This window comes from Dendronephthya gigantea, unplaced genomic scaffold, assembly GCF_004324835.1.
Source record: "Dendronephthya gigantea isolate DGI-Jeju-01 unplaced genomic scaffold, DenGig_1.0 000013F, whole genome shotgun sequence".
NCBI classification, from domain to species: Eukaryota; Metazoa; Cnidaria; class Anthozoa; order Malacalcyonacea; family Nephtheidae; genus Dendronephthya; species Dendronephthya gigantea.
The window spans coordinates 2,912,374-2,940,255 of record NW_021163023.1 but is presented as its reverse complement, the minus strand read 5'-3'; the positions used below and the strand labels follow the sequence as shown (position 1 = coordinate 2,940,255).

General features: G+C 37.3%; 7 protein-coding genes across 9 annotated transcripts; 5 read left to right on the top strand and 2 right to left on the bottom strand.

The window, feature by feature from the left end:
• Positions 1 to 1,105: 1,105 nt before the first annotated feature.
• LOC114519375 (actin-related protein 2/3 complex subunit 1A-like) lies at positions 1,106 to 4,584 on the bottom strand. The gene is made up of 12 exons (XM_028539498.1): positions 4,412 to 4,584; positions 3,888 to 3,973; positions 3,532 to 3,597; positions 3,350 to 3,455; positions 3,196 to 3,265; positions 3,013 to 3,060; positions 2,824 to 2,883; positions 2,600 to 2,709; positions 2,248 to 2,427; positions 1,780 to 1,972; positions 1,441 to 1,531; positions 1,106 to 1,256 (listed from the first exon to the last, which is right to left on the bottom strand). Exons 1-12 carry the CDS (start codon positions 4,482 to 4,484, stop codon positions 1,218 to 1,220), a joined length of 1,122 nt encoding a protein of 373 aa, XP_028395299.1. The 5' UTR covers positions 4,485 to 4,584; the 3' UTR covers positions 1,106 to 1,217.
• Positions 4,585 to 4,687: 103 nt separating this feature from the next.
• LOC114519376 (GDP-mannose 4,6 dehydratase-like) lies at positions 4,688 to 23,144 on the bottom strand. Of its 3 annotated transcripts, none has more exons than XM_028539499.1 (15): positions 23,063 to 23,144; positions 22,845 to 22,869; positions 8,419 to 8,463; positions 8,093 to 8,180; positions 7,924 to 7,985; positions 7,672 to 7,719; positions 7,434 to 7,544; positions 7,202 to 7,283; positions 6,886 to 6,990; positions 6,670 to 6,737; positions 6,281 to 6,340; positions 5,836 to 5,954; positions 5,445 to 5,541; positions 5,235 to 5,303; positions 4,688 to 5,069 (listed from the first exon to the last, which is right to left on the bottom strand). In XM_028539499.1, the coding sequence occupies exons 1-15, from the start codon at positions 23,140 to 23,142 to the stop codon at positions 5,007 to 5,009; spliced, it is 1,122 nt and encodes a 373-aa protein (XP_028395300.1). In that variant the 5' UTR covers positions 23,143 to 23,144; the 3' UTR covers positions 4,688 to 5,006. The 3 variants fall into 3 exon arrangements, with proteins under 3 accessions (XP_028395300.1, XP_028395302.1, XP_028395301.1); XM_028539501.1 differs by having other exon boundaries at positions 22,993 to 23,135; XM_028539500.1 differs by lacking the exons at positions 22,845 to 22,869; positions 23,063 to 23,144 and adding an exon at positions 9,985 to 10,164.
• Positions 11,301 to 12,697, top strand: LOC114519377. The gene has a single exon (XM_028539502.1). The coding sequence runs from the start codon at positions 11,482 to 11,484 to the stop codon at positions 12,433 to 12,435; it is 954 nt and encodes a 317-aa protein (XP_028395303.1). The 5' UTR covers positions 11,301 to 11,481; the 3' UTR covers positions 12,436 to 12,697.
• On the top strand, positions 12,775 to 17,484 carry LOC114519369 (tether containing UBX domain for GLUT4-like). The gene is made up of 21 exons (XM_028539492.1): positions 12,775 to 12,925; positions 13,266 to 13,321; positions 13,621 to 13,727; positions 13,937 to 14,051; positions 14,141 to 14,195; positions 14,346 to 14,419; positions 14,491 to 14,543; positions 14,701 to 14,868; positions 14,969 to 15,427; positions 15,583 to 15,632; positions 15,728 to 15,753; positions 15,839 to 15,906; positions 15,998 to 16,073; positions 16,161 to 16,236; positions 16,307 to 16,373; positions 16,453 to 16,515; positions 16,587 to 16,639; positions 16,836 to 16,887; positions 16,967 to 17,039; positions 17,139 to 17,326; positions 17,394 to 17,484. The coding sequence occupies exons 1-21, from the start codon at positions 12,809 to 12,811 to the stop codon at positions 17,399 to 17,401; spliced, it is 2,004 nt and encodes a 667-aa protein (XP_028395293.1). The 5' UTR covers positions 12,775 to 12,808; the 3' UTR covers positions 17,402 to 17,484.
• LOC114519372 lies at positions 17,687 to 19,954 on the top strand. Its single transcript, XM_028539494.1, has 4 exons — positions 17,687 to 18,425; positions 18,625 to 18,864; positions 18,991 to 19,242; positions 19,367 to 19,954. The coding sequence occupies exons 1-4, from the start codon at positions 17,701 to 17,703 to the stop codon at positions 19,893 to 19,895; spliced, it is 1,746 nt and encodes a 581-aa protein (XP_028395295.1). The 5' UTR covers positions 17,687 to 17,700; the 3' UTR covers positions 19,896 to 19,954.
• On the top strand, positions 20,063 to 22,789 carry LOC114519373. The gene is made up of 4 exons (XM_028539495.1): positions 20,063 to 20,781; positions 21,093 to 21,329; positions 21,461 to 21,721; positions 21,859 to 22,789. The coding sequence occupies exons 1-4, from the start codon at positions 20,201 to 20,203 to the stop codon at positions 22,415 to 22,417; spliced, it is 1,638 nt and encodes a 545-aa protein (XP_028395296.1). The 5' UTR covers positions 20,063 to 20,200; the 3' UTR covers positions 22,418 to 22,789.
• Positions 23,145 to 23,229: 85 nt separating the features above from the next.
• LOC114519374 (WD repeat domain phosphoinositide-interacting protein 2-like) lies at positions 23,230 to 27,881 on the top strand. Its single transcript, XM_028539497.1, has 16 exons — positions 23,230 to 23,388; positions 23,477 to 23,559; positions 24,176 to 24,276; positions 24,360 to 24,425; positions 24,543 to 24,599; positions 24,700 to 24,739; positions 24,842 to 24,903; positions 24,985 to 25,020; positions 25,135 to 25,227; positions 25,338 to 25,408; positions 25,583 to 25,690; positions 26,338 to 26,413; positions 26,501 to 26,586; positions 26,946 to 27,053; positions 27,147 to 27,183; positions 27,406 to 27,881. Exons 1-16 carry the CDS (start codon positions 23,318 to 23,320, stop codon positions 27,646 to 27,648), a joined length of 1,338 nt encoding a protein of 445 aa, XP_028395298.1. The 5' UTR covers positions 23,230 to 23,317; the 3' UTR covers positions 27,649 to 27,881.
• The last annotated feature ends 1 nt before the right edge of the window (position 27,882 follows it).

Below are 27,882 nucleotides of genomic sequence, written 5' to 3'. Positions count from 1 at the left end.
GTAATAGACTGAATATAAAATGAATTCCGGCAGGTGTAAGTAAACATACAATGACTGCAGTTTTAATTGTGTATTGTGCTCGTTTAGCTAAATTGAGATAATTTGACACTTTGAGATTAGCAATGCAAACGAATCTTTCTAGATATGATTAACATGAGCTAGGGGAGCGTACATGACCACACGATAAACCAAGTGATTTGCATGCTTGTATTTGTGCATGAGTTAAATTTCGCGACTTCTATCATGCACTACACGTGAATCCAACAATTTCTTTCTTGAATAAAGCAGTCAACTTTGAGGAGTTTTTTCCAGACAAACATGCATTGTTTGCTAGTCCTTGAGACCTGCCATTTCCTGAGATATATGTTATCGACATTTACAACACCTTCTTCACAAATGTTTTCAACCAAGGGGGACAAAAGAAGTTAAAATAAAAAAATATTCGCCAGAAAAAATGCTTTGCTGGTGGCAATGGGGTCTGACATAGTCAAGTTATTTCTTAATTGGGTTTTTGTCCAGACTCTTTAATGAATAAATTAAATCTCTAATGATTTAATGTGACTGCTGGAGATCATTTAGACAAACAAGTGGTTGAATACCCTGTTCAACATATATTTCGGTCAAATTTTGTCAAAAAAAGTACAGGACATTCTGAAGAATGTCACGAGAATGCGAGGCATCGCGAGGTGTTGAATCAGTTGAAATTTGAGCGATCAAAATTTTGTACTTTTTCTTTAAACGACCGTTCAAAGTTTAATTAACGAAAAACTAATTTGCTGTACCGAATGATTTCGATATTTTTACTTAGTGAATATAGATGAAAATGGGGCAGCAAAGAAAAATAATAAAATAACCGACTCTCTATGCCATGAGGGGAAATACGTGATCAGCTACACCGTAAAGCCGCGCACCATGCACATATGTTGTGAAATTTGATGGATTAGTAGAGTAAACATTCAAAGATCACGGATGATATGAAGTTATTGCCTGTCGCTTTTGATTCCTTTGTTCTTGATGAGTATATAAATTAAAAATCCAAGAATAGCGCAAAGTTTTAGAAAGCAAACGCTGCCCAACATGTTCTCACTTAACCTGACTTCAAACCCTCGTTAGCAAAAACTGTATATTTGAAGAGTATTGTAGAAAGTACACAGAAAAAAATGAAATTGTTTTCTACATTTTAAATCGATTACGTTTCTCTCGCGAACGTTGAAATTTTAAGCAATTTTCAGACCAGCAATTGAAGCCTCCAGCCCCTGAAAGTGAGATAATATCACATCAGGTTTTCAGAAGAAGTTACCAGATAAAATGCAGGATGCTTTGGTAAGCGTGTCTGATCGTCTGTTATTGTGCAACTGGGGTGGATTAAGCGAAATTTATGACATGCGCTAGTCCCTCCCTCCAGGTAGAGATGAACCCATTCCTGCTGTGTAAACTCACCTTCACGTCCCAGATGACAAAGCGACCATCGACACCAACAGAAGCGAACTTGCTCGTGTTTCCCTTGTCACCAGTGTGGATGGAAATTTGACTAAATTGATAAACGATCGTAAGTTTTCTGCTGATTTTGAGCGGACATAAATGCGCATAAGATGCCTCTCTCTCCCCCCGCAGGGCTAAGTTTAGCCTCTCTCTCCCCCCGCAGGGCTAAGTTTACCGATTATAGTAGTACTGAAAGAATAAATGTGAGCGCGCGGTGATGGGAGGCTAGCGGAACTTCAGGGAAACTTAATGTAAGAGACAGTTATAGTGGACGCTGCAGAAGAGAGCCCTAAATACCTGATGGAGTTCTGATGAGTAGTATTCACAGCCTTGTTGGAGTCCCCTGTCGAAGCTTCTTTGTCCATAGTTCTGAACTTTGCCATAGCGCTCATCGCCTCAGATTCCTTCTTCTTAGCAACATCCAGTTTTTGGTTGAAAGTCAGTTGACCAGCATCGTCAACGCTGAACAGCAAAGGCACGTAATCATGACCTGGAGTTTAAACAAGTTTGGTTAAGATCTGGTTAAGAACTGGTTAAGATCTGGTTAGGAACTGGCTAAGATCCGTGGTTAAGATCTGGTTAAGATCTGGTTAAGAACTGGTTAAGATCTGGTTAAAAACTAGTTAAGATCTGGTTAAGATCTTACGACAGATTACGACGAATTACAACACATTACGAAGAATTATGACGACAGATTACGACGAACTACGAAGATGAAACTGAAGGCTTTACTCTGTGCATGTAATTTCAGTGTAGCAAGCTCACCTCCAGCAACAACACTGTTGTTTGTGATCCAGGTGCAGGAAATGAATGGCAAGAATTCTCCCTTGATGGTGTATATCTGAGCTTGGTTTGAAGATGCCACAACACTGATACTGGAGTCATGACCAACCCAGGCCAGTTTATCACCACCAGCAGAGAAAGACACATCATGAACCCAGCCACCTGGAGAAAAACCACACCCATTTAGAGTTTTACATAAAAAAGTCAAATTCAAATTTTTACCATTGCTTTAGTAGTGTAAGATTTGGTAAGGTACAACAACAGTTTAGGAGTTTCCAGTCAAAATCTTGAGCTCTGGTGTGCGCTAAATTAGTGAATCACAAATGCTTATTACCTCTTCCATTTGAGAATTCGGCAAGGCATGTACCAAATGAAGGTTTCTCACCCCACTGGGTTTCCTTCGGTGGTTTGCCATCAACCTCTTTGATATGACCAGAGAAAACTCTGAATACACAACAGAAAACACATTAGATATGATGACCATTTTGAGAAGAAGAATTAAGGGTGTTTGCCATCCACACACACAACAGGATCTGGGTGCAAGGTTGGGCAACAAACCTGGCTTTGAAGTCGGTCGAACCAGCAGCAAGTAGAATATTGCTTGGATGCCAATCCAGGCTAGATAAGGAAAAAGCCATGTTAGGATGTAAAATGTGAAAGGTTGACCCTTTTCATCTATCAATATTCTGTTTGTATTAATTTGAAGTCTGAACAGACCTCAAAACTTAAGAGTTTATTTATGAATACCTGGTAACAGTTGATCTCAGTGGCTTCTTGATGTGTTTACTAACCCACCTATTAAATATGTTAAACACAAAGATGAGGCCAGATTAACATCTCTAAAGTGTGGACATTTCTTGCCATGAATTCTACTAACTTGCCTGGGGCCTTAGGTTGAAATGTCGAGAAGTTATTATTTATTTTACTCACCAGTTATTCTCTTCTTCAAAATAGCAAACTGAGATCAGCCTTGCACCACTTCCGACAGCAAATTTGTCCTCTAAAAAACACACAAAAGAACATGGTTTTCATTTTTTTTGAAGTGCTTTGAATATTTACAAATATTCAAAAGCTCTTACAGTACCTTTGGGTGACCACTTCACGCATGTTGCTGCGCGATTGATACGTAAAATAACCAAAGTTGGTTTCCACTTTCCTTCCTGCAGTGTCCACACATACGCATTCCTGTCCTGTGGCGAGAGCGGTTAATGAAAATAAATTATTTATGTTTAATTTCCTCCAGACTTGGGACTTGAGTCAACTTACAGCTCCACATGTGACAAGACGGTTGCTTTCAGCTGCCCAATCAATGCCAGTCACATTCTGACCATGCTGAAATATATTAACATTTCAATAATGTTGTTATACCACATTTGATGCTAAGTTGTTTGAAGATGCTGCCACACTGCTCCCTAGTTATTTTAGAACTTATCTACATTTCAATAATTATTTAATCATATGATATAGAAATATTCACTACCAGATAAACTTGTATGCGACATAAATGATAACTAATTTCACATTACAAATTTGCATTTGATACAACAGACATATATTCTTCAGATAAGATTTTTTGAAGATGCTGTGACATATTTAGTAGATGCAAGGTGATTGCAAATTACCTCAGTTAAAACACAATCAGGTTGCCATTTATTCCCAGCCAATTTATAGATATGGACAGTGTGGTCATTTGGGGAGAATGCCAGTTCTATCAAAACAACATATTTAATAAGTTTTGTGTACAAATCTCTGCTTAATCAACGCAGTTAAAATGCTTTGAAGGTGTAAACACTAGACTGTTGTTAAATTTCTTTTTTTTGTAATGACAGAGATTAATGAACTCAATTTGTAAGTTCACTCCATCTTTTACGAAAGTATTTAAATTCAAACTGGGCACTCCCTGTTCTCAACCATTTCCTGTATATGAACTCCCCAAAATTACTTGAATTTACAACTTTTAAACGAAAAAAACCGTCCTAAAATTTGCGTTTCTTTCATTCTATAACGATACACGTTCTTATTTCTAATTTAATAGATGACAAGCAAACTATGAAATTGAAAAAGACGGTCTGAGCTAGAAGAATATACCATGATTGGTTGAGTAACTTGAGTCGCGATGTCACATTCACAATCGCTAGAAACTTACTTTGTCTCTGCTTGTCCAAGGCGAAACAGGTTATTGGTCCAACAATTAGCTCATGAACACTCTTTCCAGACATACTGAAGCTTTAAAATATCTTTTTTACTGTAAAAATCGCTAAAAACTCCGCGGACTCTGGACAGTCAACACGGAAGAAACACAAGAAAAACTGAAAAAAGCCAATGTTGCAACTCATTTGAGCCAGTGATCCAATACTGTCAGCTACAGCTGCGGAACGTTGTTTAAGACACTGTAAAACGGCTCGGTTACCAGCATAGATTCTGGCTGGTCAGTGGTTACCGAGTGGTTGGTCAAAGCTGGTCAAAGCATTACCACAGATTAGGGTCGATACGATTGTCTCAGTCTGATCGTTTTAGAAGTTCGCAAATCCAAGAACTAACCAACTCTTATCGCAAAAAAGCGTTAATTCATACAAAAAAAAATTCGATTCAATATATTTAAATTCATGAATTACAAAATGGTCTTGGACCTCGTAGCTCCTCGTTTTGGCTATGAACATTGTATAGAACATCAAATATATATAGATATTTCTAATAACTATACAAAACCCTCCCTCTAATATGTCTAAAAAACATTCTACTCAAGCTGTTGGATCACTCTTCATAAGCTCAATATCACTGTCCATCATTTCCTTGATTAGAGCCTGGAATCAATCACAGCAGAAACTATATTGAGTTGACATCCCCTATTCCCATGCATCCCTTTGACTCCCCGCTCCTCCTCCCCCTCCTGCTCCCTTTTCCCCCTCATTGTCCCTCGTCTACCGCTCCACCTCTTGAGGAACGCCTAGAGTGTTGTAGCAACTTACATGAAAGGTGATCTTTGGCTTCCATCCCAAATCCTTGTAAGCCTTTTCAGGGTTACCTTGTAAATATTCCTTGAAAAAGAAACAAATAATTTCAGATGGAATCTTGCTTTAGATCCCATTAGTTCCTGAGAGGCTCCTTCATTTCCTAATTGCTAACCAGATCTTGTACAAAACGTCAAATTCATAAACTATCAACCATTTGCAACCTACCACTTCTGAAGGTCTGAAATATTTTTCCTTGATTCGAACACGGATGATCCCAGTTTTTTTTTCTTTTCCAACTTCATCAAGTCCCTTGCCTTCCCAACTACAACAAATCAACCATTTCTCACTCTGGTAACTTGAAGCTTAAAGAAAGCTTAAGGTAGTCAATAACAGTAACTTCTAGAGCCTGCCTTTGGATTTCCAGGTAGTCTATCTATCTCAGCGCTCCTGGGGCCGGTTGTATGAAAAGGTAGTTAACTTTCAACTATAATTAGTGGCAGAATTGACCAATCAGATTAATGTATTTTCTAGTTAACTACGATTTAACTGCTTCAAATGTAGTTAAGAGTTTTATACAACCAGCCGCTGATGTCAGACCGCGTTCTCTTAAACTTACACAATGGGCATTTCCACTTGTTTGAAGCAAACCTCGATTAATTCTCTGACGGTGTGAACTTCGTTCGTAGCCACGACATAATCACTTGGTTTCTCACTTTGTAACATTAGCCACATTGCCTAAAATGATCATCGACTTCTATTTAATCCTTTAACAACTTGAATACAAGACATTTATAACTAAGGGGCTGTTTACATGAGCCTGGTTACCCGAGATTCAACGAAGCGTGAGATGATTTTGAGGTATTGAAACGAGCAGATAACATGATCCTGACAGTCGTATAATGACCACAACAATAGCATGTGCTTGTTTGGTGTCATGAAGACTTATTTCAATACCTCAAAATCATCTCACGCTTCGTTGAATCTCGGGTAACCGGGCTCATGTAAACAGCCCCTGAGAAACGGTCCCGTTGAAATGGTTATTCACAAGAGAAAGAAGTTACCTCGACAAAGTCTCTCGCGTGTCCCCAGTCACGCACAGCATTGATATTTCCCATGTGGAGCTGAAAATGAAAAGCAATATATTGATTTTCAGGGTCTGTATTGGCGCAAAACATATTCTTTCCACTACAGAATTGGGAGTTTAGGTAATTCACCATTGAGGCTTTCCGCAGGAATTATATTTAATACGATATTAAAAGTTTTCAACCCTTAAACATTGAAGAGAAGTGATGAAATGATTCACATCATATATAAAACCTTTAACACTAAGGGTGTTGAAACGCTAAGGATGTTAAACTTTCCAACGGCTGGTGAAGATATAGAGTGGCTTCGTTTCCTTATTCAATATCTACCTCATTCTGGAGTAAAAACAAGTTTCTCGTTCACAAACCTCGTCTTGTAATCCCAACTTTATTTTCGCCACTGTTCGAGTGACTTTTCTGGTAACAAATGTTTCACCTGAACAAGATTTAGCAAAGTTTTACACTTAAAAGCTAAAGCTAAGAGCCAAAGCTTGGGAGTAAAGTTGCGGTTCCTTTTCGAGTTGCTATTTCCAGTGTACTGTAAGATCAGTGATCCATGCTCTGCTAACATACAGATGAGTTACCTCGTCTTGGGCTTTCATGGTTGAACAATATCCCGTTGCAAGCAAACATATTATAAGCTTCTCTAAAGTTCACAGTGATCCAGTATGCGTACAACTTTGCACAACCTGATGAATATAAATGTGCGGGAGAGCTGAAAAAACTCTGGTTTTAAAAAGCGATGAAAAACATATTTCCACCACGTCTTAATATTGGAATTATGCCTGCTAAATGTTATTCTATTTTCGTATAATATACTTAAATTTGGCTTTCCATAATGTTCATATTATATGCGTGTCGGAAATCTCTTTCACGGATGAGATAATAAAATTTCCCTACCGTAGGGTGACCTGGGATAGAATGGTGTTTTTTCTGTCTGTGGGGTCTCCTGAACTTTACCATACATTTCACTTGTAGATGCCTACCATCAAATACAAGAAGTTCACATAAAATTAAGTTAAATCGTGACGTCTATCCGCATGTGCGAAGTTTTAGGTTAAGTGCATAGTTTTACGCGTGGTTATGAATTATGAAGACTTTTAGCTTTATTGAGGTATGTGACAAACTTCACCTGATAAAAACGAATTGTTTTTTCCATGTTACATGTTTTGATTGCATCTAATATCCGTAGCGTTCCCAAAGCATCAACCTCAGCCGTATAATCAGCTAGTTCGAATGATACCTGAAGACAAAAAGCTCTATCACCTCGTATTGCTCTGTACAATGTTTGATAGGAAACTCGCACTGGTTGGAACTTAACAAGTATGCGTTATGACGTAGCTTTCATCATTTCCGTGCAGGATTCTTACCTTAACGTGACTCATTGCTCCCAAGTTATATATCTCATCAGGTTTAATCTATAGGGCAAGAAACAGCACGTCGAGACAGGACGACACGAAGCCGATCTTATACCGAATTAGGACCGGAAGCAGCCGAATTAGCTTCAGTAAGTTGTGAGCGGAGGTACAGATCCATGCTTGGTTGTGATGTATTTTGAGGAATACGATATTTTTGAGAAATGCTCGAGAGATATGTCATAGTAGTCTACCTCAATAGCTTACCTCTGAAATAATTTTAACAAGATTTGTGCTATCCGTCAAATCGCCATAGTGCAACTTCAAATCTACAAAACAAAGAATCATCATCTCTTGTCAGTAACATAAGTGCAGAATATCAGTAAAACCCTTAGTGTTTCTATTGAAGATAGAATCGATTATTCAGGCAACTTACTGTCATGTTTATGAGATTTTTGATCATCAAAAAGATGATGAATTCTTCCCAAATTGAACGAACTGGACCTCCTAATAATTCCGTGAACCTAAACACAACGAAATCTTTCCATGACTTCAATAATTTCTTACAGATCATTAAATCAATATTTCCTTTTCATGGGCACATTGGAAGAATATCTGCCTAACCACCTCCTTCATGAATAACCACAGCGGGTGGGGGGGGGGGGAGGTGAGGGCCGGGCTTCCCCCTGATCAAATCAATCTACAAACAACCTTCTCCTGGCACCCTAATTCAGTTTGCGAGGAGATAACATGAAGTCCTACCATATATCCTTTCGACAAAAGCAATTCTGCCAAATATGAGCCATCCTGAAAAGAATAAAGCAAAAATAAATATGGATATCATTGCCGTTCGCATTCGTTTGTCTACGTGGGAAATAAAACGGAATTTTTCCAGTTTCTTCTAGTCACTGTGTCGTTTTACAACTATATTTAAGGACCAGGACACGTTTCGCATTTTTTTAGTCTATTTTAGGCCGAGTTGTTATGGCAATATGTTTCGGATGAGAAGTTTGAAAAAAATCAACTAAAAGGCATTTTATATCTATCTCCATCGTCATCTAAGTTGTCATTTTATGTTTATTTTATCGATCGTATATTCATCCATCTCTATGATTTTCAGCTGCAAGTGCAGACAATATAGTCCAGACAATATAGAGACTTTGAGATTCGCAGTCTATGCATTAAGAAACTTTGTGTTCTAACAAGTTTGTGTTTAAGGTTTACTGAATTAAATTTAATGCTTGAACGACTGTAAACATGCATTCAAAGTTGTTAAAGCATTAAAAGTGAATTCAACTTTAAGCTTCACGTGTCATCATTTATAACGACAAGCAAAGAAGAACGTTAGGCCCGGAGAAAGGCAATAAAGACGAGATGGACTCTATTATTTAAAAATCCCAGGCACATTCCAAACTTTCACATAAGAAAATATGAAACAAAGAGATGAAGAAAAATCTTGCCAGGAAAGTTCGGCCTTGCCGGAAATACGAATCTTAAGTGGCAATAAAAGTGACCACGTAAACAAATGAATATACTGCTTAGCAGAATTTACTCTTGGACTTTGCTTTCTTGCATCATTGCTGAATATCACGAGTTTTATGAAAAACTTTTATAGAATTGTAGCACACTCTAGGATAGTGTAGTTAAAAATTCGTCAGCGGTTTAGCGTTTGCCGTGAAAAATCCTAAGGCAAAGGTCGTAAGGAGCAAGGTCTCAAATGCCACGACTCCAGTCTTTTTTAACTAGTTTACCAGCATTGTTTCAGGAATATTAAAATTACAAAAAAATGCATTCCGAAATACTTCAATGTTGGCATGGACAACAAGAATGCAAATATTACACATTTAAATATGAAATAATCTAGAAATGGCGATCAAATTAAAATATTTGAAGTGTGTTAACAAACTACAATGACACTGTCAACACGGAACACTTGCTCTCACATATTTGCTTGACGTGAAATAAATGAAAGCAGTCAAATAATGCATGTACGATATCAAGTTGGCAAAATTATATAACTTGTTAAATATATTTCAAATGAAAAGATATTATAACGCAGAACGACTCTTACTATATGAATTGCATTACTTGTTTTTTTTACGATACATATTACAACGTGCAGTTGGAATACCTGTTTATTTTTTCAGTTTGAAATAAAATCCGTCTTATGTCAAAAGTGAATGTATATTTGAAGCAGTATTTGGCTTATGGTGTAAGCCCTGGTGAATGCATTAGGACTAATTTAAACCAATTACACAACTCTATAGAGATCTCCTCGATCATTTGTTACAATAGTATAAACCAAATGACAGAACGTCTTCCCCGTACCTGACCAGTTATTCCTGTTATTAAAGCGATTTTTTGTTCACTTCCATTTTGAAGTTTGCTAACATGGTTTCCAGCTATCCCGCTCATAATCACAAGAGTTCACTTCTAGCGCCTGCAAATGACTGCTACATGAACTTGGGGTTTCCACGTTCAAATCGCTGTCGCTTAGTGCCTCGAATGTAAATTCACTTGAATATTTAATCAGATGAAAGAAAGAACCTTTACAATTTCCAAACAATTAATCAGCGGGTGAAATTGCATAAACTATGAAAATAATATACGATATTGTTCATGGCTGCTTAATCGTAGATTTCAAAACACGCAAAGTTGAGCAATACGTGGATACTAACTAGAACCTTGCCAACCAGAATAAGCCATAATCGCCAAAACGTTAGTCTCTTAGCGGTGTCCCGAAGACCGCGAAAAGAATTTAGAATTTTCTTGCAGTTTCGACACTGATTTTCGAGCCTCAGTTTCTCTTTTACTTTCGGGAAAACGATGGAAAGTCTTCGCGCGTGAGAGATTCAGGTGATAGAAATACTGAGGTCGATCACTGCATGGTAACGCAGGTTTGCTGGGGGAATGATGCCTCGGAGAAACTGTGGCATTCAGACAGCGACCTTGAAGTGAAGGACCTCAACAATATTAGGATATATTGCTATCATAGTAAACCATTAATTGTAAGCTCGCATGGAGAATCATTTGCCGCAACATTCAAAATAACCTATATGAACTGAAGCTTCCATGTAACATGAAGAGTGCATATAGTTACTGACAGTAACATTTTCTACATCATTTGACATGGAGATTGTCCAAGCTGTGATATGAAAGAAATTAGCTAATTAGCTTGTTTTTTTTTCTTTTTGTGAAATGATCTTTCCAAAATAAAATGATTGATGCTTAGTATGGACTTCTAAGTTCTAAGAGTCTGACGAGATATTAAGGATACGGTTAACTTGATTTAGGCTATCATGCTCTACTGAATTTTGTTCGGTTTTTGGTATGGTAAATACAATACCTGGCGCGCACGTATTTTTCTGAACTAACGACTAAACGTGCATGGCAACATCTCGAGAGACAGCTCACGTCTGCGTTAGGTTTTTGCAGCGAATCAGACACGCCTGAAGTAAAATTAATTCTGTTTAATTTCTTTGTCTACGTGACTACGTGAAGCAAAAATCTCACGTCTCAGCAATGAATGTATTCAGACAGTAGCTAATAATATATTTTCCATCAATGAATATTTATTGTTTTCTTTATTACTAGACTTTATCTCAGTCAGAAGCGTCAAAAAAGTCTGCGTCATAAATATGGAACCGAATGCCACTTTAGCATAAACGGCGCCTAAACAGCTGTAGTTGGGGAACTGGGAGAGAGCTCTCAATCAAGAGTGTGACGTCAGAGTTTCGTCATAATTCAAGTCCGACAAAATAGCGGTTCGCAAGGGGGGTGATGTATGATTGAGAATTGAATTTTATCAAAGAACTAAGTTAAAAAATGAAGGAGAAAGTGGTTATCATCATTGAAGATGACAGCGATGAGTCAACTGTATATAACGTAAGAGAAGACGGGGTGATCGAGATTTCTGATGCAGAAGAGAAGAATATGTGCCAGGGAAACTGCACGAGCATTAATACAAACCAACTAGTCCAACCATCATCTTCAAATGAAAACAAACCCTGGATAAACCACTTTAATAGGAAGAACGTTAAGTCATTACCCCCTGACAGAATCGAAAGTAAACCCTCGACATCAACAAGCCCAGCTATATTAAACACGCCACAGTTTACTGAAGGGAAAAGATCTATCTTGACGGATAAGAACAGTTCAAATCATTCATTCTCAGCAACTAATAACAATGGGAACTTATCAGTGGCAATGGCAAACCACAAAGATATACCTTGCACAGCCAAGAGCAGAAGTTATTGTGTTAATGGTTCGTTAAAAAGGAAAAATTGCTCAAACAATCCTGATAGTCAACCTAAAAGACATTGTACAGAACAGGCTAATTCTTATACTAGTGAGACAAACTTGGCGGCAGCTCAACATATTCTGTTTATTGATCTTGACAACTGGGGAAGATTCCTATCTTTGCCTCATCCTCTTCATCCAAAGCTATTTGTTTTGGGCTTTTGCGGTGGCGATTACACGGAGAAAAAATCATCATGGTCTCGGCATTTACGAAAACTTATGGAAGAAAAACGATTTTACAAGCATCCCAAGTGTGGAAAAGGGAAAAACGCTGCAGACATTGCATTGTGTATTCATGCAGGAAGGTTGGACTTGCAATTACCGAAGCATATTCCATTCACAGTGTTATCAGGAGATAGAGATTTTCGTGAACTGAAAGAGCAGTTAAGTCTCTTCCAACGCCAGGTTAATTTAATCGATCCACATCAAGAGGATGAAACCAAATTGTATAAAACATTATCAATGATTGGAAGAAACTAACTCTGTTGAAGGTTGTTCATCAAATGAATGCCATGCTTCTCTTGTCAAGACCAATGTTGATTTAGGGAATTTGCAACCTGAAACTACATGTATATTATGTGCAGGACTAAAGATGTTGTGTTATCTTTTAAAGAAGCAGTACAAACATAACAATTGCATGTGTTTGGGTTTATTTTATGAACAAATGTACAAAAATACCACATGTTTCTGTGGAAATATGTAAATGTTGTTGATATAAAAAAGATTGGGTTTATTTTATGAACAAATGTACAAAAATACCACACATTTCTGTTGAAATATGTCAATGTTGTTGATATTAAAAAATTTAACCAAAAAGAAATATTGTTGAAATTGTTGTCTTCTCCAGTCCTCTATGTTCGTAAACACAAGCGCGGTTTCCAAGATGGCTTCTTGTTCGGTGGTAAATATTCAATGTCCAAATGGCCGGCGACAAAAAGTTAAATTGACTGCGCATATGACTTTATTGCAGGTAAATTACCCCTTTATAATGTTTTCTTTCCATTCCCATAAATCTGACCACAGTGGTTTATAAATCTTGTCTCATAAACCTCGGTTATGTTAACAAGGTCTTTTATAAATATTTTTACTCTGACTGTGTATTCTGAAAGCTACGAAAGCGACAGAGGTTGTTATCTTGCATGTCTAGATCTTCGTCAAAACTCCGAATGCCATAAAATGTTTCATATTCGTTCGCGTTTCGTGATATAAATACTGCTGACGTCAGCAATATTTGATCGAAATATTAATGCTGTATAAGATTGGTGTATGTCACCGCCAGGAACATATCATTTCGTACAATATTTATTTAGGTTATACAAGAAGTGTGCAAGAAACAGGATCTAGATTCAAATAAGTATAAACTTAAGTGAGTAAAGAATGTCTGAATATTTTGTGTGTAACGAACTATATGTTCTCACATCTGCATATAACAATTTCACAAACTATTTTTATACCACACCGCAACCCAAATGATTCCTGCATCTTTACACCCCACATTCACATTCTTCCCCCCCCTGCACACCTTCCCAGTTGCCACCATAACAATGCTACACCTTTATTTCAACCCAACCTTCATCTCTCAATCCCTTAGATCCCTAGCTACCACACATATATATTACATCTCACATCAAAAACCAATAGATAACCCTCTCTTTAACCAACTAGACATCAAAGAAAAACATTGGACAGTAGCCTTACAATACGGTTTGCAAATCTTCCAAATAATGCTCATCTTGAATTAATCGAATCAGCTGATGGACACCAGCATACTGGTGAGAATGAAAATTTTGCTAGGTCTTTAAAGAATGGATAGATTTCAATACCATTAAAACGTAGATTATAAACTTTGACTGTTTCTTTAAAACCACCATATACCATATAAATTAGATTGCATTCTGAAGTTTCAAGGACATGTTCATTCAGTTTTTTTTTCTATTTGAAGATGGAGTATTTTGCATGATACTGTTTACAATTGTTTTAGTAAAGAAGTGTGTCGTTGCTCTACAACTTGAGAATGGTGAACGTCTTGTCCAAGAGTTTAATTCAGATAATACGCTTTTCAACATATTAATGCACTGGAAATCTCAAAGTAAAGGGTATGGTGTATGGTCAAAACCTTAGTTTCTGTCCATTGAAAGAAGTGAAACATAAAATCACTATTTTTCTAAATTGTTTCCTCCTATAGTCTGACGTTTGAGGATACTTTAGACGGCGTGGTATGCATCTACGCCAACCAACAGGTGGGTAATGAAATTATTGAGTTATTTTTGTGGAAACTTATAAACGAACTCTATCGATGCGAGTGTCTATATTAGGTAAAGTGATTCTTGTCAAGACCAGATTATGATACGATAGCTTTAATCCTCTGAAAGATCCGTCCACTTTTTTAGATACGCGGTTTAGAAAAACTCCGAACAACTACACTGTCAATGATAGGTTTAAACGATGGTCGAGGTGTGATAAGGTATATTCTGTCTCCTCTAAAAGACGCTTGCAAGAAGTTCTTGTCTCAATTTTTTTGATGTGATGTTTTAGAGTTATTCAACCGAATTTGTCAAAACCAGAGGAAGATAAAGCCGTAGAGGAAGGTTGGTACAATATCAGAAAATGAATCTAAGAATATTGTTTGAATAGAGCTCCAATCGTGTATGCTCTGGGGTAATCATTTAATTTCTCAGTGGCACGATCAGTTAATCAGTTCACGCATGTGAGAATTTAGAATTGATGCTCTAATTTGTCTCAAAGGAGCTGCTGAAACAGCGACAGCCACGCAAGAGACGGTCATGTCTGAAACTCATGGAAAACAATCCAGTGAAGATATGGAGGTAGCATCAGCAAGCACGAGTGATATTTCAATGGCGAGTCAAATCAGCGAAGATGATTCCATGCAATGTAGCGAGATCAGAGCCAGAGGTAGTATGCCTGACGTCAGCCAAGTCTCCTCCTGGTGTATATGATTTTTCTAACAGATTTGAAAGCATGCCTTACTCAAACCTAAAATTTCTAATTTCAGATAAAGCACATCAAGTTGGTAACTTAGAAACAGAATCTCACAAGCCAAAGAAAATAGACAGAAATATCCGCGATGCTATGGACATTGAACTATGTGAGAGCAAACCTAAGAAGGTCGGCCAATCAGAGGCTGGGATGGACAAGCTCAACCAATCAGATGTTGGGCTGGTTGAGCTCAGCCAATCAGAGGCTAGGCTGGTCAAGCTCAACCAGTCCGAGGCTGAACATTCAAAGCCAAAGGGTAAAAGCGGGAAAGGTAAAAATGCCATGGACATTGAACAGTCTGACGCCCAGGCAGGAGAGGGGAGTGGAGAGATTTGTTCTGTAGTTACAGAGGATAGTGTACAAGAAGCGAACTTACATCCACCCCCTCTGGAGTCTGTAGCGTCAACATCAGATGGCAGGACTGCAAACCAAGTGCGAGCATTCAGCGGAGTTGGAAGAACTTTAAGTGATAGTGGTGGGTAACTGATGACTCCTCCGTAGAACTACAAGAGCTTAAGATCCACTAGGAATTACCACCCGTTGAGCCATTCACATTTAGTAGAAATCTGTATTTTCCCTCCCTAGAACTGATTGTGTACATCCATTTGATAATCATTTTATGTCATCCAGGTCCTGACGTAAAGAAAGCCCGCATTCAATCACCCCCTTCTTCAAACAAAGTAAGAAAACTGTGAAGCGCTTTACTTTACCCTGAGAAGCCGGTCGTTTTCAGTACAGTCAAACACAAGTGATTGATTAAAGTAATTTTATTTAGGTAACCAATGAACCCTCAATTGAGAGGTACAGTACCTAAATGTCCTGAATCATATGAAATACGACAACGATATTGTTGAAATCTATAAATCCCTTGTGTATTTTTACATAGCGATATTCCCCTGCCTGACAGAGAGCCTTTAGCGTTTCGCATGGGAGAGAACGTGCCCGTATCCTCAGGTAAGTGCAGGAAGGCAATACCAGACCCACAGTTCGTACTTTTTGATGTAAATGGTTTTCTTCTTCAACGAACAACTCTATCATTCTCCAGACGAGATATCTGACGATTTCTTTGAGGTCACAGTTGATGATTTGCGATTGATGTTGAAGGATCTTAAGAATGACAGGTAGTTGATCTTTATGTAAACACCAAACCATTCTTTCCTGCCTTTGAAACATCTCAAAATCTGACTTGCTCTCTTGAAACATCCCAGGACGGTAGAGAAACCTTTGATGACAACGAAAATGAGAGAGGAACAAGAGAAAAGCAAAATACATAAATATAATAAGGTAGTTTTAAACATGATAGTTCCAGTGAACTGTTGGGAAATGAGCGAAATATTTCATTCTCAACTTCCAGGTTGCCATCAGAATCCACTTTCCTGATCGGACTGTTCTGCAAGGATTTTTCTCACCGCAAGAAACTGGTAAAACAAAACTTCTTGAATGGAAATTAAGCCATGAAATTGTTCAATGCTGTGAGAATATGTGTCATTTCTTTCACAGTTTCAGATGTCATTTCGTTTGTGAGCGAAAATCTTCATCAAAGAAACACGAACTTTTATCTTTGTAAGTGAAGTTGATTATGACTTGTATCGTCTTATAAAAGTTCCCTAATGTTTTAATAATTCACTTTTCAGACACAACGCCACCAAAGAGAATACTCGATAAACCAAATTTAACTTTATTTGAAGTGAGTATTCCGGTGGTAATTAGCCTTTTTAAGTATTTCATCTCACAAGTCACAGCGAGACCACCATGGTCTGGGATTAGCTCTAGAGATCCACTACAGTGTCGCTTCGACCCTCCTGGAAGAGGAGATCGCTCTGAGTTAATAAATCAAACACAACCTGGACTTATATTTAGAGTCACCTTTTTTTTTTTCACAGGCGAAACTTTTCCCCACAGCAATAGTCCATTTTGGCAGTCCACAAGTTCAGGGTAAACTTGATTGAGAATTCGTGTGAAATCTTTTGACAATATTCTCGAATGCAAACTCTTCCAAACGTATCTTTTCCAGAGAGTTATTTACACACACATCTTCTTCAAAAGATGGCGGATTTCACCGCCGCTAACGAGAAATTAGGCCAAAGGTATACAAATACTCGGTATTTACTTGCGTTGTGTGAAGCTTAGTTTTTTGCAAGCCGTCAAGGATAGTTCACTTTTAATTCCGTGGTTCTCTTCATCAGACCTTTAACATCCTCATCAACAATGGAAGTTAACACAGGCACATCCAGTAAATCGCAGAGCAGTGTTCAGAGCGATCAGCCTAAGAGAGAAGACGCTGCACTAACAATACCGGTGCAAGAATCCGATGAAAGTCAGGAGAATACGAGACAAAACGTTAAGAAATCTGTTCCCAAGTGGTTTAAAATAGGTAGGCGTGATTCACCTTTGTAGTATTGGTTCACTTCCTTTCTCTTACACTTCATATTCGGTTTTAGGCAAATGATTTATGACAAGAGAGGACTTGTGGCTATGAATTGGAGTTTTCGGGACTAGTGTGCTTGACGGAGCATTTCAGACAGTGAATTTCTGCAAAAAGCGTGTCAAATATATCCAGCTTACGGCGCTGGCAATACGCCTTCTGTGGACAGTTTTGCAGCATTAGATATTGCAGAAAAATAAGTAAAATAACAAAATTACAGAACAAAATAGTGTAATTTAAAAAGATAATCTGGTCATAACTTCGGACTACAAGCTGTTTTTGGCACTTTTTTGCTTCGCTAAGACTAGAAATATGATATTCAGATGTACTTATTGTCGAAGGTTTTACGCATGCGTATTTCACTTATCAGTGAACAAACTACAATTTTGCATTTTTCGCGGCTGGTTCCCAGGGCATTTCCCTTTTTCCTCGGTTTTCATTGTCAACAATTGTCAACAAACTTTTTAAAAACGTTTTTTAAAAACATGGAGGTTAAAATTCATATCGAAAGTGAATGCCCAGTGAATATAACAGACTTGAAAATAAGTTTAGAAAACGTGAAATGTATTGGCGACTTAAAGATGAAACTACAGCCTTTGCTGAGCGTAGCTGCTTGCGATATGTCCGTGTTTTATACGAGACAGACTTCCAACAAAGCATTAGAAAACACAGTGGAAATTTCAAACTTATACGTGCAAGAACAAGATACGTTTGTAGTGAAATTTGAAAGCACATGCGAAATGCACTTCTTGTCTGGGTTTATTAACCGTATGAAAGCCTTTGTCACGAATATTTGCGACGTGTTTTCGCAAGGGGAGAAGATTTCCATGGATAATGCGGACTGGGAAAACGATGAAAAGTTGCGAGAATACGACGAGTTTTATCTAAGTGTGATTTTAGACTTACAGTATTGTTCCTCGTCAACGTTTGTACCGTGGACACACAAACCAACCAATGCAAACAGGCATTATTTTGCACAAGAGGATGGTTTGAAGTTGTTGGGAAGAATATATAGATTTGCTTCCAGAAGTCACTTTGAGTCAGTCGGGTATGTTACAATATATACAAGACAATGATTTCCAAGCTATGTTATTGCCAGATAGTCCATTTAATATTACAGTGATTGGTATTGCAACATAACAGTGCAATTTTGCTACACTGCATCTTAAGGTTTTCTAATAGATATTAATTTGCAACATTGAACATTCATTTAAATAACTCCAGTGAATGATCCTCTTTCACTTTAGTGTAACTGATGAGGGTAGACCAGATTACTTCAACGAGAAGCAAGAAGAGCTGGAAATTTTTTGCCTTTACACCTTGTGGAACTTTTCCGAGATGAAGGCAGATCGTCAATTGGTATTAAAAGTGATTGGCCTAGAGCCATTTCTTTACTCCCTTCTGAAAGATGAAAGCAGTGTCAAGGATCTGGAAAAAAAATCTCGTCTCAACCAAATCAATGACTCTTCTGTTGGATGCTTAGTACAGTATGTTTGTGTATTAACTTGGTTACAGATAGAGTAGTTGCAATTCTGGAAAGGGTTACCATGCTCACATGAGAGAATCTGATATGATATTTGGAGGCTTTAAAACTAATATCTTTCTCATTCAAGGTACGTTGAGCTGCCAAATATTCAGCTTATTATAGCTGAAAAGAAGGAAGTTCTGTCAAAGCTCTTCCAGATCACAATGAAAGGGTCAAATGCTTATCAGAAAGAGGTAGCTGCCAATACCTTGTTTTGCTGTTCAAGTCACCCTAGAGCTGCTGAAAAGATCATAGAAAATAAATGCTATGAAATGGTGCTTAAAACAGTTGAAGCAACAGAGGATAGAAATGCTTTGGCAAATCTTTCATCAGCTGTTGCGTGAGTATAATGATATATCTCTCGATAAAAAGCATACCAAGATACATTCCTGTACCTCGCAACACCTTGTGTGCAAGTCTGAGCGAAGCCTGCATAACTTGCAACCATTTTTTTACATTCACAGGTACTTTCTTTGTCTGTATTTGGCCAACATTCTAACCTTGCCTGATAAAAACATAATCACACAAGAAGAAACTGAGAGAATCAACCACGTCTTAGAAACATTTCTGCAGATTTGTAGGCCAGTAACAATTAGCAGTTTCCAAGAAACACATAATTATGTGTGGATTACGTTAATCCCTTTCCTTCAACTAGCTTTGTCTGGCCCTAGGAAAAGTTGCCAGACCTCAATCAATGTAGACGCACAATCCATAAAGGACAGTCACAAGTCTCCCTACAAATTTTCTCCAGCGGAAAAAATTGGTTTATTTTGTCTTTGTCACTTGGTAACAACAGAAGAGAACAGGAAGCTATTTAGAAAAGAACAAATTGTCGATTATTTAATATGTGCTCAATGGTTTGCGAAACAGTGTCCAGACGTTAATGACCTGATACCAAAACTTGAAGATTTTCACCAACGTGAACCCCCACGTCTAGAATCCATAGCAAAAGCATACCTCTCAAAATGCTTTGGGCATAACATAATGTATTAAAGTAAATAAGCTTCTTCTGTTCACCAATGTCCATCAATATACTTTCTAACTTTGCATAGTACAGTTCTGTTGTGTTCCTCCCAATTTCCATGAAACATGTACATTCTGCAGTGCCACACCCAGTGACTGTCTTAGGCTCAGAGAAAAAAAATTATTTCTGGGCTTCCAAGTTTCACTTTGTGGCCCCGTCTACGCCCACCCAAATATTGCGTGTTCCAAAGATATGCAACAAAGTTACATCCGCATTTTTTTAAACACTTTATACCAGTTAACATTGCATCGAGGTCTTCATACTTATTTACTTAATGGAAGTTAAAATTCGCGTTGAAAGTGAATGCCCATTGCCAGGTGACACACCAACATTGTTTGAAATTACATTGGAAAACGTGAAATGTATTGGAGAGTTAAAGAAGAAACTGCAACCTTTACTGAGCGTTGCCATTTGTGACATGTCGATATATTTGTGTAAAACACCAATTTATGACCGAAAATTAGAAGACAACGAGCAAATATCAAACTTGTATGTACAAGAAGGAGACACGTTTATTGTTAAGTTTATAAGTGTATGTGATATGCAGTCCATTGGTGAATGTCTTAACGACATGAAAGCGTTTATAAAGAAAGTTGTTGATGAATTTTCCAAGGTTTTTTTAAAAGAGGAAGTGATTGACGTCAACTGGAATGATGATGATGAATTCATATCTGTTTGTTATCACTTATATGAAACAGTGTTGACGAGTTTGGAAAAATGCATGTGTGATATCTTCATGACATGGCGCAGCAAGAAAACAAACGCAAACAAGCGTTTCTTTGTACAAGAGGGAGGTTTGGAGTTGTTGGCAAAATGCTACGACTTTTCCTCCAGGAAGTTTTCAATCAAAAATTGGTATATTACCAGTCCATAACAAATTCTGGGTGATATAGATTGTGGTAACCCTCACTTCCCTCTCCCTTTTATTATTAACTTGTAATAGCATTCACATACAAAACATGTAGAAAAGTTCATGACCAGGTTGACAGGAGATAATTCAGATAAACAAACTTCTTCCACGCCTACATCATTCGACCTGGAGCATTATTCCCTACGGAAATTGAAAACCAACCTCTGGTGCTTACTATTGGTTCAAAACTGACCAATTATGACCAAAAACATGTTCGTTTTCAGCTGTAAATTTATTCATCATTTTCTTTTAATAGGGAAAAATATAATCTTGGCTCTTTCATACATGACATGAATCACAACAGCAATCGCCTAGAAATATCATGTCTTCATTGTCTGTGGAATTTCATGGAGAAGGAAAAGGACCGTTCTATTGTCTTAAAGATGATTGGTCTTGAGCCGTTTATTAATAGCTTTCTCAAAGTTTCAAGTGACGTAGATCAAGAATATTTTGTTATCAGTATTAATGAAGCTGCAGTTGGATGTTTGTGTGCGTAAGTTAAACATTTATAAACTTGTACCAGTATCCTCAACTTTAATCTAAACGAAATCATTCTTACAAATCGGTCCTATTAAGTCATTTATAAAACCCTTCAAGAAATTCCATCAATGTTTTGTTTTATAGCTTTATTGAGCTCCCAGATATGCCACCAACAGTCACTAAAAATCAAGAAATTTTATCCAAATTCTTGTGGCTAACATCAAATGCTTCAGATGATTATGAAAAGATTGTGGCAGCTAATGCTTTGTTTAGTTGCTCAGTGCATCCCAAGGCTGCAGTAAATATGATTGAAAACAATTGCCACCATTCGATGCTTGAAGAAGCTCAACTAGCAATGGCTGTATTTCAATCTGAGGATGATCCTTCTTATTCACCAATGGTTGTGTAAGTATACACCACAGACTGTTCAAATTCTGAAATTCATTTACTGCCTGAAGCATCTCTGACTTTGTCGAATTATGAGTCTGGGGCAATGATTTCCACGTTTTTCTACCTGTATATAATGGTACTCCTTTATTCAGGTACTATTTTTGTCTTTCCTTGGCTAATATTTTAACATTGCCTGAAGAAAACGTGCTCAAGTCTGATGAAATTGAAAACATCGACCAAGTCTTAGAAGAGTTTGTACAAAAATTTAAGCCATCTGACATCGGCGATTTTGAAAAAGAAAATACTTTTACTTGGGTAACATTGATCCCTTTTGTCAAATTAGCCATGTCTGGCCCTAAATGTGGCCAGGTGCTGAATGGCACTGCAGAAAAATCCCAGGAAAGTTGCGAAGCCAAGAACAATACAGATACGAGGAAGACCAGAACCCAGTACATGTTTTCACCAGCTGAGAAACTAGGTTTATTCAGTCTGTGTCATTTAGTGAAAGTTGATGTGAACAGAGAGATATTTAGGAAAGAGAAGATTGTTGATTACTTAATTTGCCTCCGCTGGTTTGCTCTCAAGAGTTCAGCAACAGACGTCAATGATTTATCACCTAAGCTGGACCATTTTGGGGAACTTGAACCACCACGCTTAGAATCAATAGCGAAGGCATACCTCTCAAAATGCTTTGGGTATAAAGTATTATGAGGAAGAGACATGGTTAAGAGAGACTTGTAAAAGATCTCTTCATATTACACAAACTAGGGTAATGCTAATTGTATGAAATTATTGTAGTAAGAATGGCTTTATATTACGCGTATGATATATGTAGCATACTGGCTTCATATCTTTTTGAAAACAGATACTATAATATATGCTAAGCTAGCTAGCCCAAATAAAACACATGTGACATGTCCGAACTAAAGTGGCGGCCGCCTAGGGTTTCACATGGAGGTAGTATCATCCTCAGTATGTAAAGTTGAGCTGTATTATAATATTTATATAGGTGCCATTGTGATGGTGCTATTCTAATTAGTTACCATGCAACCGGGCAAGATAAAAAATCACAATATTAACTCATACAATTGAGTCATATCTATCACTATACATACAGTACAGATAATTTTTTACAAACCTTCAGACTGGTTCCCTTGCATGACCTAAGAAGACAAAAGTTTATAATGTCAATATATTGTTTGCTCTCTTCAGTCTCTTGTAGCTGGAAGTATTACCGGTAAAATTTAAAATGGAAGCCAAAAAACGATCTTTAATTTAAAACTAACCACTACGGTCTCTAGTTCTAGATCTCCGTTTCAAAGCATTTTGAAACAATAGTTTTTCCAAAAATTGTACCATTTCTTCCAGTTGACCAGTTCATTGACCACCAGTTCACTGGTTCGACTTTCCCAGAGTGCGCAGGTACGAGCTATCATAAGAGAAGACGAGGTTCTAGTTAGGATTACGTCATTATAATGTACTGCGCGTGCGCATAACGTTTTCTTTCCAATGTTATTAAAATTTCCATTTAATCATAAACAACAAAACAATGGCAGATAAATAATGTTGTTTTGAAGCCATTTTCTCTTTGGAGAAGGCTTTTGATGAACCATGAATTTAGCTTCTAGCTCGAGCGAGCTTGGCGGCAGCCTACTGTTCGTGAACTTCAATCAGGACGTCTCGTATGTGATGTAATTTCTTACTTATGACTGCGAAAATACATCGAAATTTAGCCAAAATATTTTGTCGTTTTTTTTGCTGTTTACACAGGTCGATTGCTATCGGCAGCAAGACAGGCTATAAGCTGTTTTCTTTAAATTCGGTGGAAAAACTTGAGGAAATATACGCATACGGTGAGTGAGTGCAGTTACTCTGTAGTCTGTTTTTTTATTTCTAACGAATGTTCATATTTCTAGGTTTTATATATTTTTGTCGTTGTTCTTTGACGTTTTGTTGTCCAAGGAAAATATGTTTTGCATTTACTGTCCGAGACGTCTTTTGCTTATAAAAACATACCTGACTTTTGTAAACAAATTTTGGATAAACTTTCTGACATAATAACACCTATAACTATTAATTAAATGAGTTGTAAAAATATAAATGGTTTTTTTTTTCATACGATCAATATATAAATGAGTAAATCATTAACTAGATTGGATTAAAATGTTTGATATTTATTAAGTGAGAAACCCAGTTCTTTGATAAACTATGTTTCAACAAACGAAAAATAATTTCAAGCTAGCGTAACTGTATTTCATCAGACTGATTCGAGTCAATATTTGTAAAGTGAAAAGTGAAATATCTATTCAAAAACAGAAAGTTACTAAAGTGGAAATCATTCATTGACAAGTGAAACAATCACTTAATAGAAATTAGTCTTCCTGTGTTCCGGATTATTTACCTCCACAAAAATGAAACATACAACAGACTGAACAGAGATATTTTACTCTAAATTATATTCATTTATAGAAAGTGAGGATATTTGCATTGTTGAGAGATTATTCTCCAGTAGTCTTGTTGCTGTTGTTAGTTTATCTGCACCAAGAAAGCTAAAAGTTTGTCATTTTAAAGTAAGCTCTTCTAATTCTCCTTGCAATATGTGCTTTTCTATTGGATCCTTTATGAATTATTAAATATTTCTTATGTTTTACAGAAAGGAACTGAAATATGCAATTATAGTTACCCAAACACTATTTTATCAGTAAAACTTAATAGAATGGTAAGCCATTGTCACATTATTTGTTTCCCTTGGATGTATTAATATTCAACATAACCACATCCAGAGTAACTGGATGGTTAACCATGACTGGTAACAACTTGACTTGTACTATTTTAGAGACTGCTGGTGACTCTTGAGGAAAGTCTATACATTCACAACATTCGAGATATGAAGGTATTTGAGATCTATAAAGATCTATACCTTCTGTTCAAAAATGGCTGAAAATATGTTTCACAGCAGTGCATAAAATTATATAATTATCATACATTTCTAGGTCCTACATACTATCAGAGATACCCCACCAAACACATTAGGTAAGCATTCATCTTAAACTAACCACAGATGTAAACTGTTCTTGTGGTATGTGGTCAATGATGATGTAATGAATGATATTATATTAAATGTTATATTTATAGGTCTGTGTGCGTTATCACCCAATTCCGATAATTGCTATTTGGCTTACCCTGGTAGCAATCAGGTAAATAAAACTATATCAGTAATAAGCTACGTATGTATTGCTATGGCCAGATGGTAAAAAGCTTGTCTTTTTTAATTGTAGATTGGAGAAGTTCAAATATTTGATGCTGTTAATTTGGTATGTTATTTTTCTCCTCATAGTAATGCTTACTGTGACATTTCATTGTTAAATAGCTGGCCTTTTTTTGTTTTCATTAAATATGCACTCATGTTTGGGACATTTTCCCTTCAGAGGGCAGTAACGATGATATCAGCTCATGACTCACCTATGGCAGCGCTAACGTTCAATGCATCTGGCACTAAACTTGCAAGTGCCTCAGAAAAGGTACGTCCAGTGCTCACATGTATATTTTGTTAGTTTAATCAAAACCAACCAACAACTTTACAAATGTTAATTTTAAACAACCATCTTGAAGTAATTTCACATTCTTGTAGGGAACAATAATAAGAGTTTTCTCAATTCCGGACGGTCAAAAACTCTTTGAATTCCGAAGAGGGGTCAAAAGGTAGACTATTATCGCTTCATTAAAATATAAACTGACCTGTGGTTATCCAAGCACGATACTCCTTTCACAGACACCCTAAATTGTTAAGTAAACTATGGTGAACTTAAAACATTAAAGAAAATATTTGGAAATATTTTTGTCAATTATATTTTCAAAACTTTACCTTTGTTTTAGATGTGTTGTAATCAGTTCCTTGGCATTTAGTATGGATTCCATGTTTCTCTCTGCATCAAGCAATACAGAGACAGTTCATGTCTTCAAACTGGAAATGCCAAAGGATAAGTAGGTTTCCAGCTGTCCCCTCTTGAGCTGTCACAAGAAAATTGTTAGAATTTATTTACCTTAGTTTAGTTTAGGTTTCTTCCTGTAGTAACACTGGATTAATAAGAGATAATCCTTACTGGACCTCTAGGAAGAACAGTTTAGAACTGATAGGGCTATCCAGTATAAATAAAGTTAGTTTAGTTTAGGTTTCCTCCTGTAGTAACACTGGATCAATAAGAGATGATCCTTACTGGACCTCTAGGAAGAACAGTTTAGAACTGATAGAACTATCCAGTATAAATAAAGTTAGTTTAGTTTAGGTTTCCTCCTGTAGTAACACTGGATCAATAAGAGATAATCCTTACTGGATCTCTAGGAAGAACAGTTTAGAACTGATAGAGCTATCCAGTATAAATAAAGTTAGTTTAATAATTTTCTTGTATGATTAAGTTATTATAATTATTAAAGTTAGTTTAGTTTAGGTTTCCTCCTGTAGTAACACTGGATCAATAAGAGATGATCCTTACTGGATCTCTAGGAAGAACAGTTTAGAACTGATAGAGCTATCCAGTATAAATAAAGTTAGTTTAGTTTAGGTTTTCTGCTGTAGTAACACTGGATCAATAAGAGATTATCCTTACAGTATAAATAATTGAATGTTCTAGGCCTGTCGAAGAACCCAGTGGTTGGATGGGATATTTTGGTAAAGCCTTATCTCCAAGCAGTTACTTACCTTCCCAGGTAATCACGTTGACATCATACGGCCTTGGTTAATGTACATAACTGTCATAACATGATTGCAACTCTTGTATTCGTGGTCTGGTTTAGGTAGCAGAGGTGTTTAGTCAAGGCCGAGCGTTTGCTAATGTCAAATTACCTATGGCTGGTTTAAAGAACGTCTGTGGAATATCAACGTGAGTATTACCAACGTACCTGGACTGGATAGATCGCTATGCAAAGACCTGGATAGACCGCTATCCAGAGACCTCCATTGACCGCTATGAAAAGGCCTGGATCGAAGAAGGGAGATCAGTTCCCTAGGCCATAGTTGCCTCTGGAAAAACAAAGGCTTAGTTTCCACTCGCAAAAAGAAAACCCCTCTAATTTATTGTAAGCAATCAAGTTGAACTGATTTGTTCAGTCGTAATTCTGCAGAAAGCAGGCAAACCTATACGAGAAAACTCTGCAGGTGGAACCACCATGGCCAGCTTAACTGGCGTTCACCCCGGTTTAGGCGTTGCGCCCTGAAGTTCATCTATCGTTTATTTTCTAGTATAAGCAGGCTGCCACGTCTATTGGTAGCGACCGCTGACGGATATTTGTACATTTATAACATCGATCCTGAGGAAGGAGGGGACTGTACACTACTGAAACAACACAGGTACTGTTCAGCTACCATATCAAGATCAGTCATCCCTCAAGTAATCCAATCAAATTACGGAGTTTAAATGCTTTGGTCGTGTGCTTCGTTTAGAATACTGGAAGCAACTGAAGCTCAAAGCCAAACGGAAGTAAGTGAAGTAAAATTTTGTCGCACCAACTCTGTGTCCAGGTGAAGGTCTGATCCAATCCAATTGACTCCTGACCTATGGAACAGATCTTTTAAGGTTTCCGTTGAATCACGCCATGTTTTGCCAAAAATGGCGAAAGTCAATTCCACGGATCATTCACACCTGAAAAGGAAAATGTTGCGTGAAATTTGATTGATTTCACTTCTTTACACAACTTTGCAGACGAAGACAGAATGTGAAGTGACGGAAACAGAACAGCCGAAGAAAGACGAAGAACACGCGCCCCGTGGACTGCTGGGAACGCAATCATCCACGCCACCGACACAAGATAACCAAAGCACAGAAACTAACCAATCACAAGTTCCCCAGAACACGACGTGGTACACGGACGAACCAATGAACACAAAGCTTGATGACGAAGCGGAGTTTCCGCCTCTGACGTTGCCTAGTGATACGAGTGCATGAATCACGTGTGCTTCTAGCTTAGTCAATGCAACATGGCTGAACATCAAGAAAACTGGGGGGTGGGAGATATTTGGCTTTGTTGTCGGGGGTTTATGTTGGGCAGGAAAATTGAAAAGATTTAAATAAAAGTGATATTTTAAGTGTGCATAATAAAGAGGATGAGTTTTGTGTCATATTTCGAAGAAAACAAACAAGGTTAAATAAATATGGATGAAGGTGTTACCTTTGTAAGAA

What these genes read in the sequence shown, in the direction of transcription:
- LOC114519375 (XM_028539498.1), bottom strand. Translation starts at nt 4,484, where the DNA reads ATGTCTGGAAAGAGTGTTCATGAGCTAATTGTTGGACCAATAACCTGT. An exon ending in TTTGAAGAAGAGAATAACTG is followed by an intron (nt 3,061 to 3,195) that starts GTGAGTAAAATA and finishes CATATTTAATAG; the next exon opens with GTGGGTTAGTAAACACATCA. An exon ending in ACTCATCAGAACTCCATCAG is followed by an intron (nt 1,532 to 1,779) that starts GTATTTAGGGCT and finishes TTATCAATTTAG; the next exon opens with TCAAATTTCCATCCACACTG.
- LOC114519373 (XM_028539495.1), top strand. Translation starts at nt 20,201, where the DNA reads ATGGAAGTTAAAATTCGCGTTGAAAGTGAATGCCCATTGCCAGGTGAC. An exon ending in GCAGTTGGATGTTTGTGTGC is followed by an intron (nt 21,330 to 21,460) that starts GTAAGTTAAACA and finishes TTTGTTTTATAG; the next exon opens with CTTTATTGAGCTCCCAGATA. An exon ending in TCTTATTCACCAATGGTTGT is followed by an intron (nt 21,722 to 21,858) that starts GTAAGTATACAC and finishes TCCTTTATTCAG; the next exon opens with GTACTATTTTTGTCTTTCCT.
- LOC114519372 (XM_028539494.1), top strand. Translation starts at nt 17,701, where the DNA reads ATGTACTTATTGTCGAAGGTTTTACGCATGCGTATTTCACTTATCAGT. An exon ending in TCTGTTGGATGCTTAGTACA is followed by an intron (nt 18,865 to 18,990) that starts GTATGTTTGTGT and finishes TTCTCATTCAAG; the next exon opens with GTACGTTGAGCTGCCAAATA. An exon ending in AATCTTTCATCAGCTGTTGC is followed by an intron (nt 19,243 to 19,366) that starts GTGAGTATAATG and finishes TTACATTCACAG; the next exon opens with GTACTTTCTTTGTCTGTATT.
- LOC114519369 (XM_028539492.1), top strand. Translation starts at nt 12,809, where the DNA reads ATGTTCGTAAACACAAGCGCGGTTTCCAAGATGGCTTCTTGTTCGGTG. An exon ending in CACCCCCTTCTTCAAACAAA is followed by an intron (nt 15,633 to 15,727) that starts GTAAGAAAACTG and finishes AATTTTATTTAG; the next exon opens with GTAACCAATGAACCCTCAAT. An exon ending in TGGCAGTCCACAAGTTCAGG is followed by an intron (nt 16,888 to 16,966) that starts GTAAACTTGATT and finishes TATCTTTTCCAG; the next exon opens with AGAGTTATTTACACACACAT.
- LOC114519376 (XM_028539499.1), bottom strand. Translation starts at nt 23,142, where the DNA reads ATGATAGCTCGTACCTGCGCACTCTGGGAAAGTCGAACCAGTGAACTG. An exon ending in GAGCAATGAGTCACGTTAAG is followed by an intron (nt 7,545 to 7,671) that starts GTAAGAATCCTG and finishes TTTTGTCTTCAG; the next exon opens with GTATCATTCGAACTAGCTGA. An exon ending in CCATGAAAGCCCAAGACGAG is followed by an intron (nt 6,738 to 6,885) that starts GTAACTCATCTG and finishes AATCTTGTTCAG; the next exon opens with GTGAAACATTTGTTACCAGA.
- LOC114519374 (XM_028539497.1), top strand. Translation starts at nt 23,318, where the DNA reads ATGAATTTAGCTTCTAGCTCGAGCGAGCTTGGCGGCAGCCTACTGTTC. An exon ending in ACAACATTCGAGATATGAAG is followed by an intron (nt 24,600 to 24,699) that starts GTATTTGAGATC and finishes ATACATTTCTAG; the next exon opens with GTCCTACATACTATCAGAGA. An exon ending in TATTTGATGCTGTTAATTTG is followed by an intron (nt 25,021 to 25,134) that starts GTATGTTATTTT and finishes TTTTCCCTTCAG; the next exon opens with AGGGCAGTAACGATGATATC.
- LOC114519377 (XM_028539502.1), top strand. Translation starts at nt 11,482, where the DNA reads ATGAAGGAGAAAGTGGTTATCATCATTGAAGATGACAGCGATGAGTCA.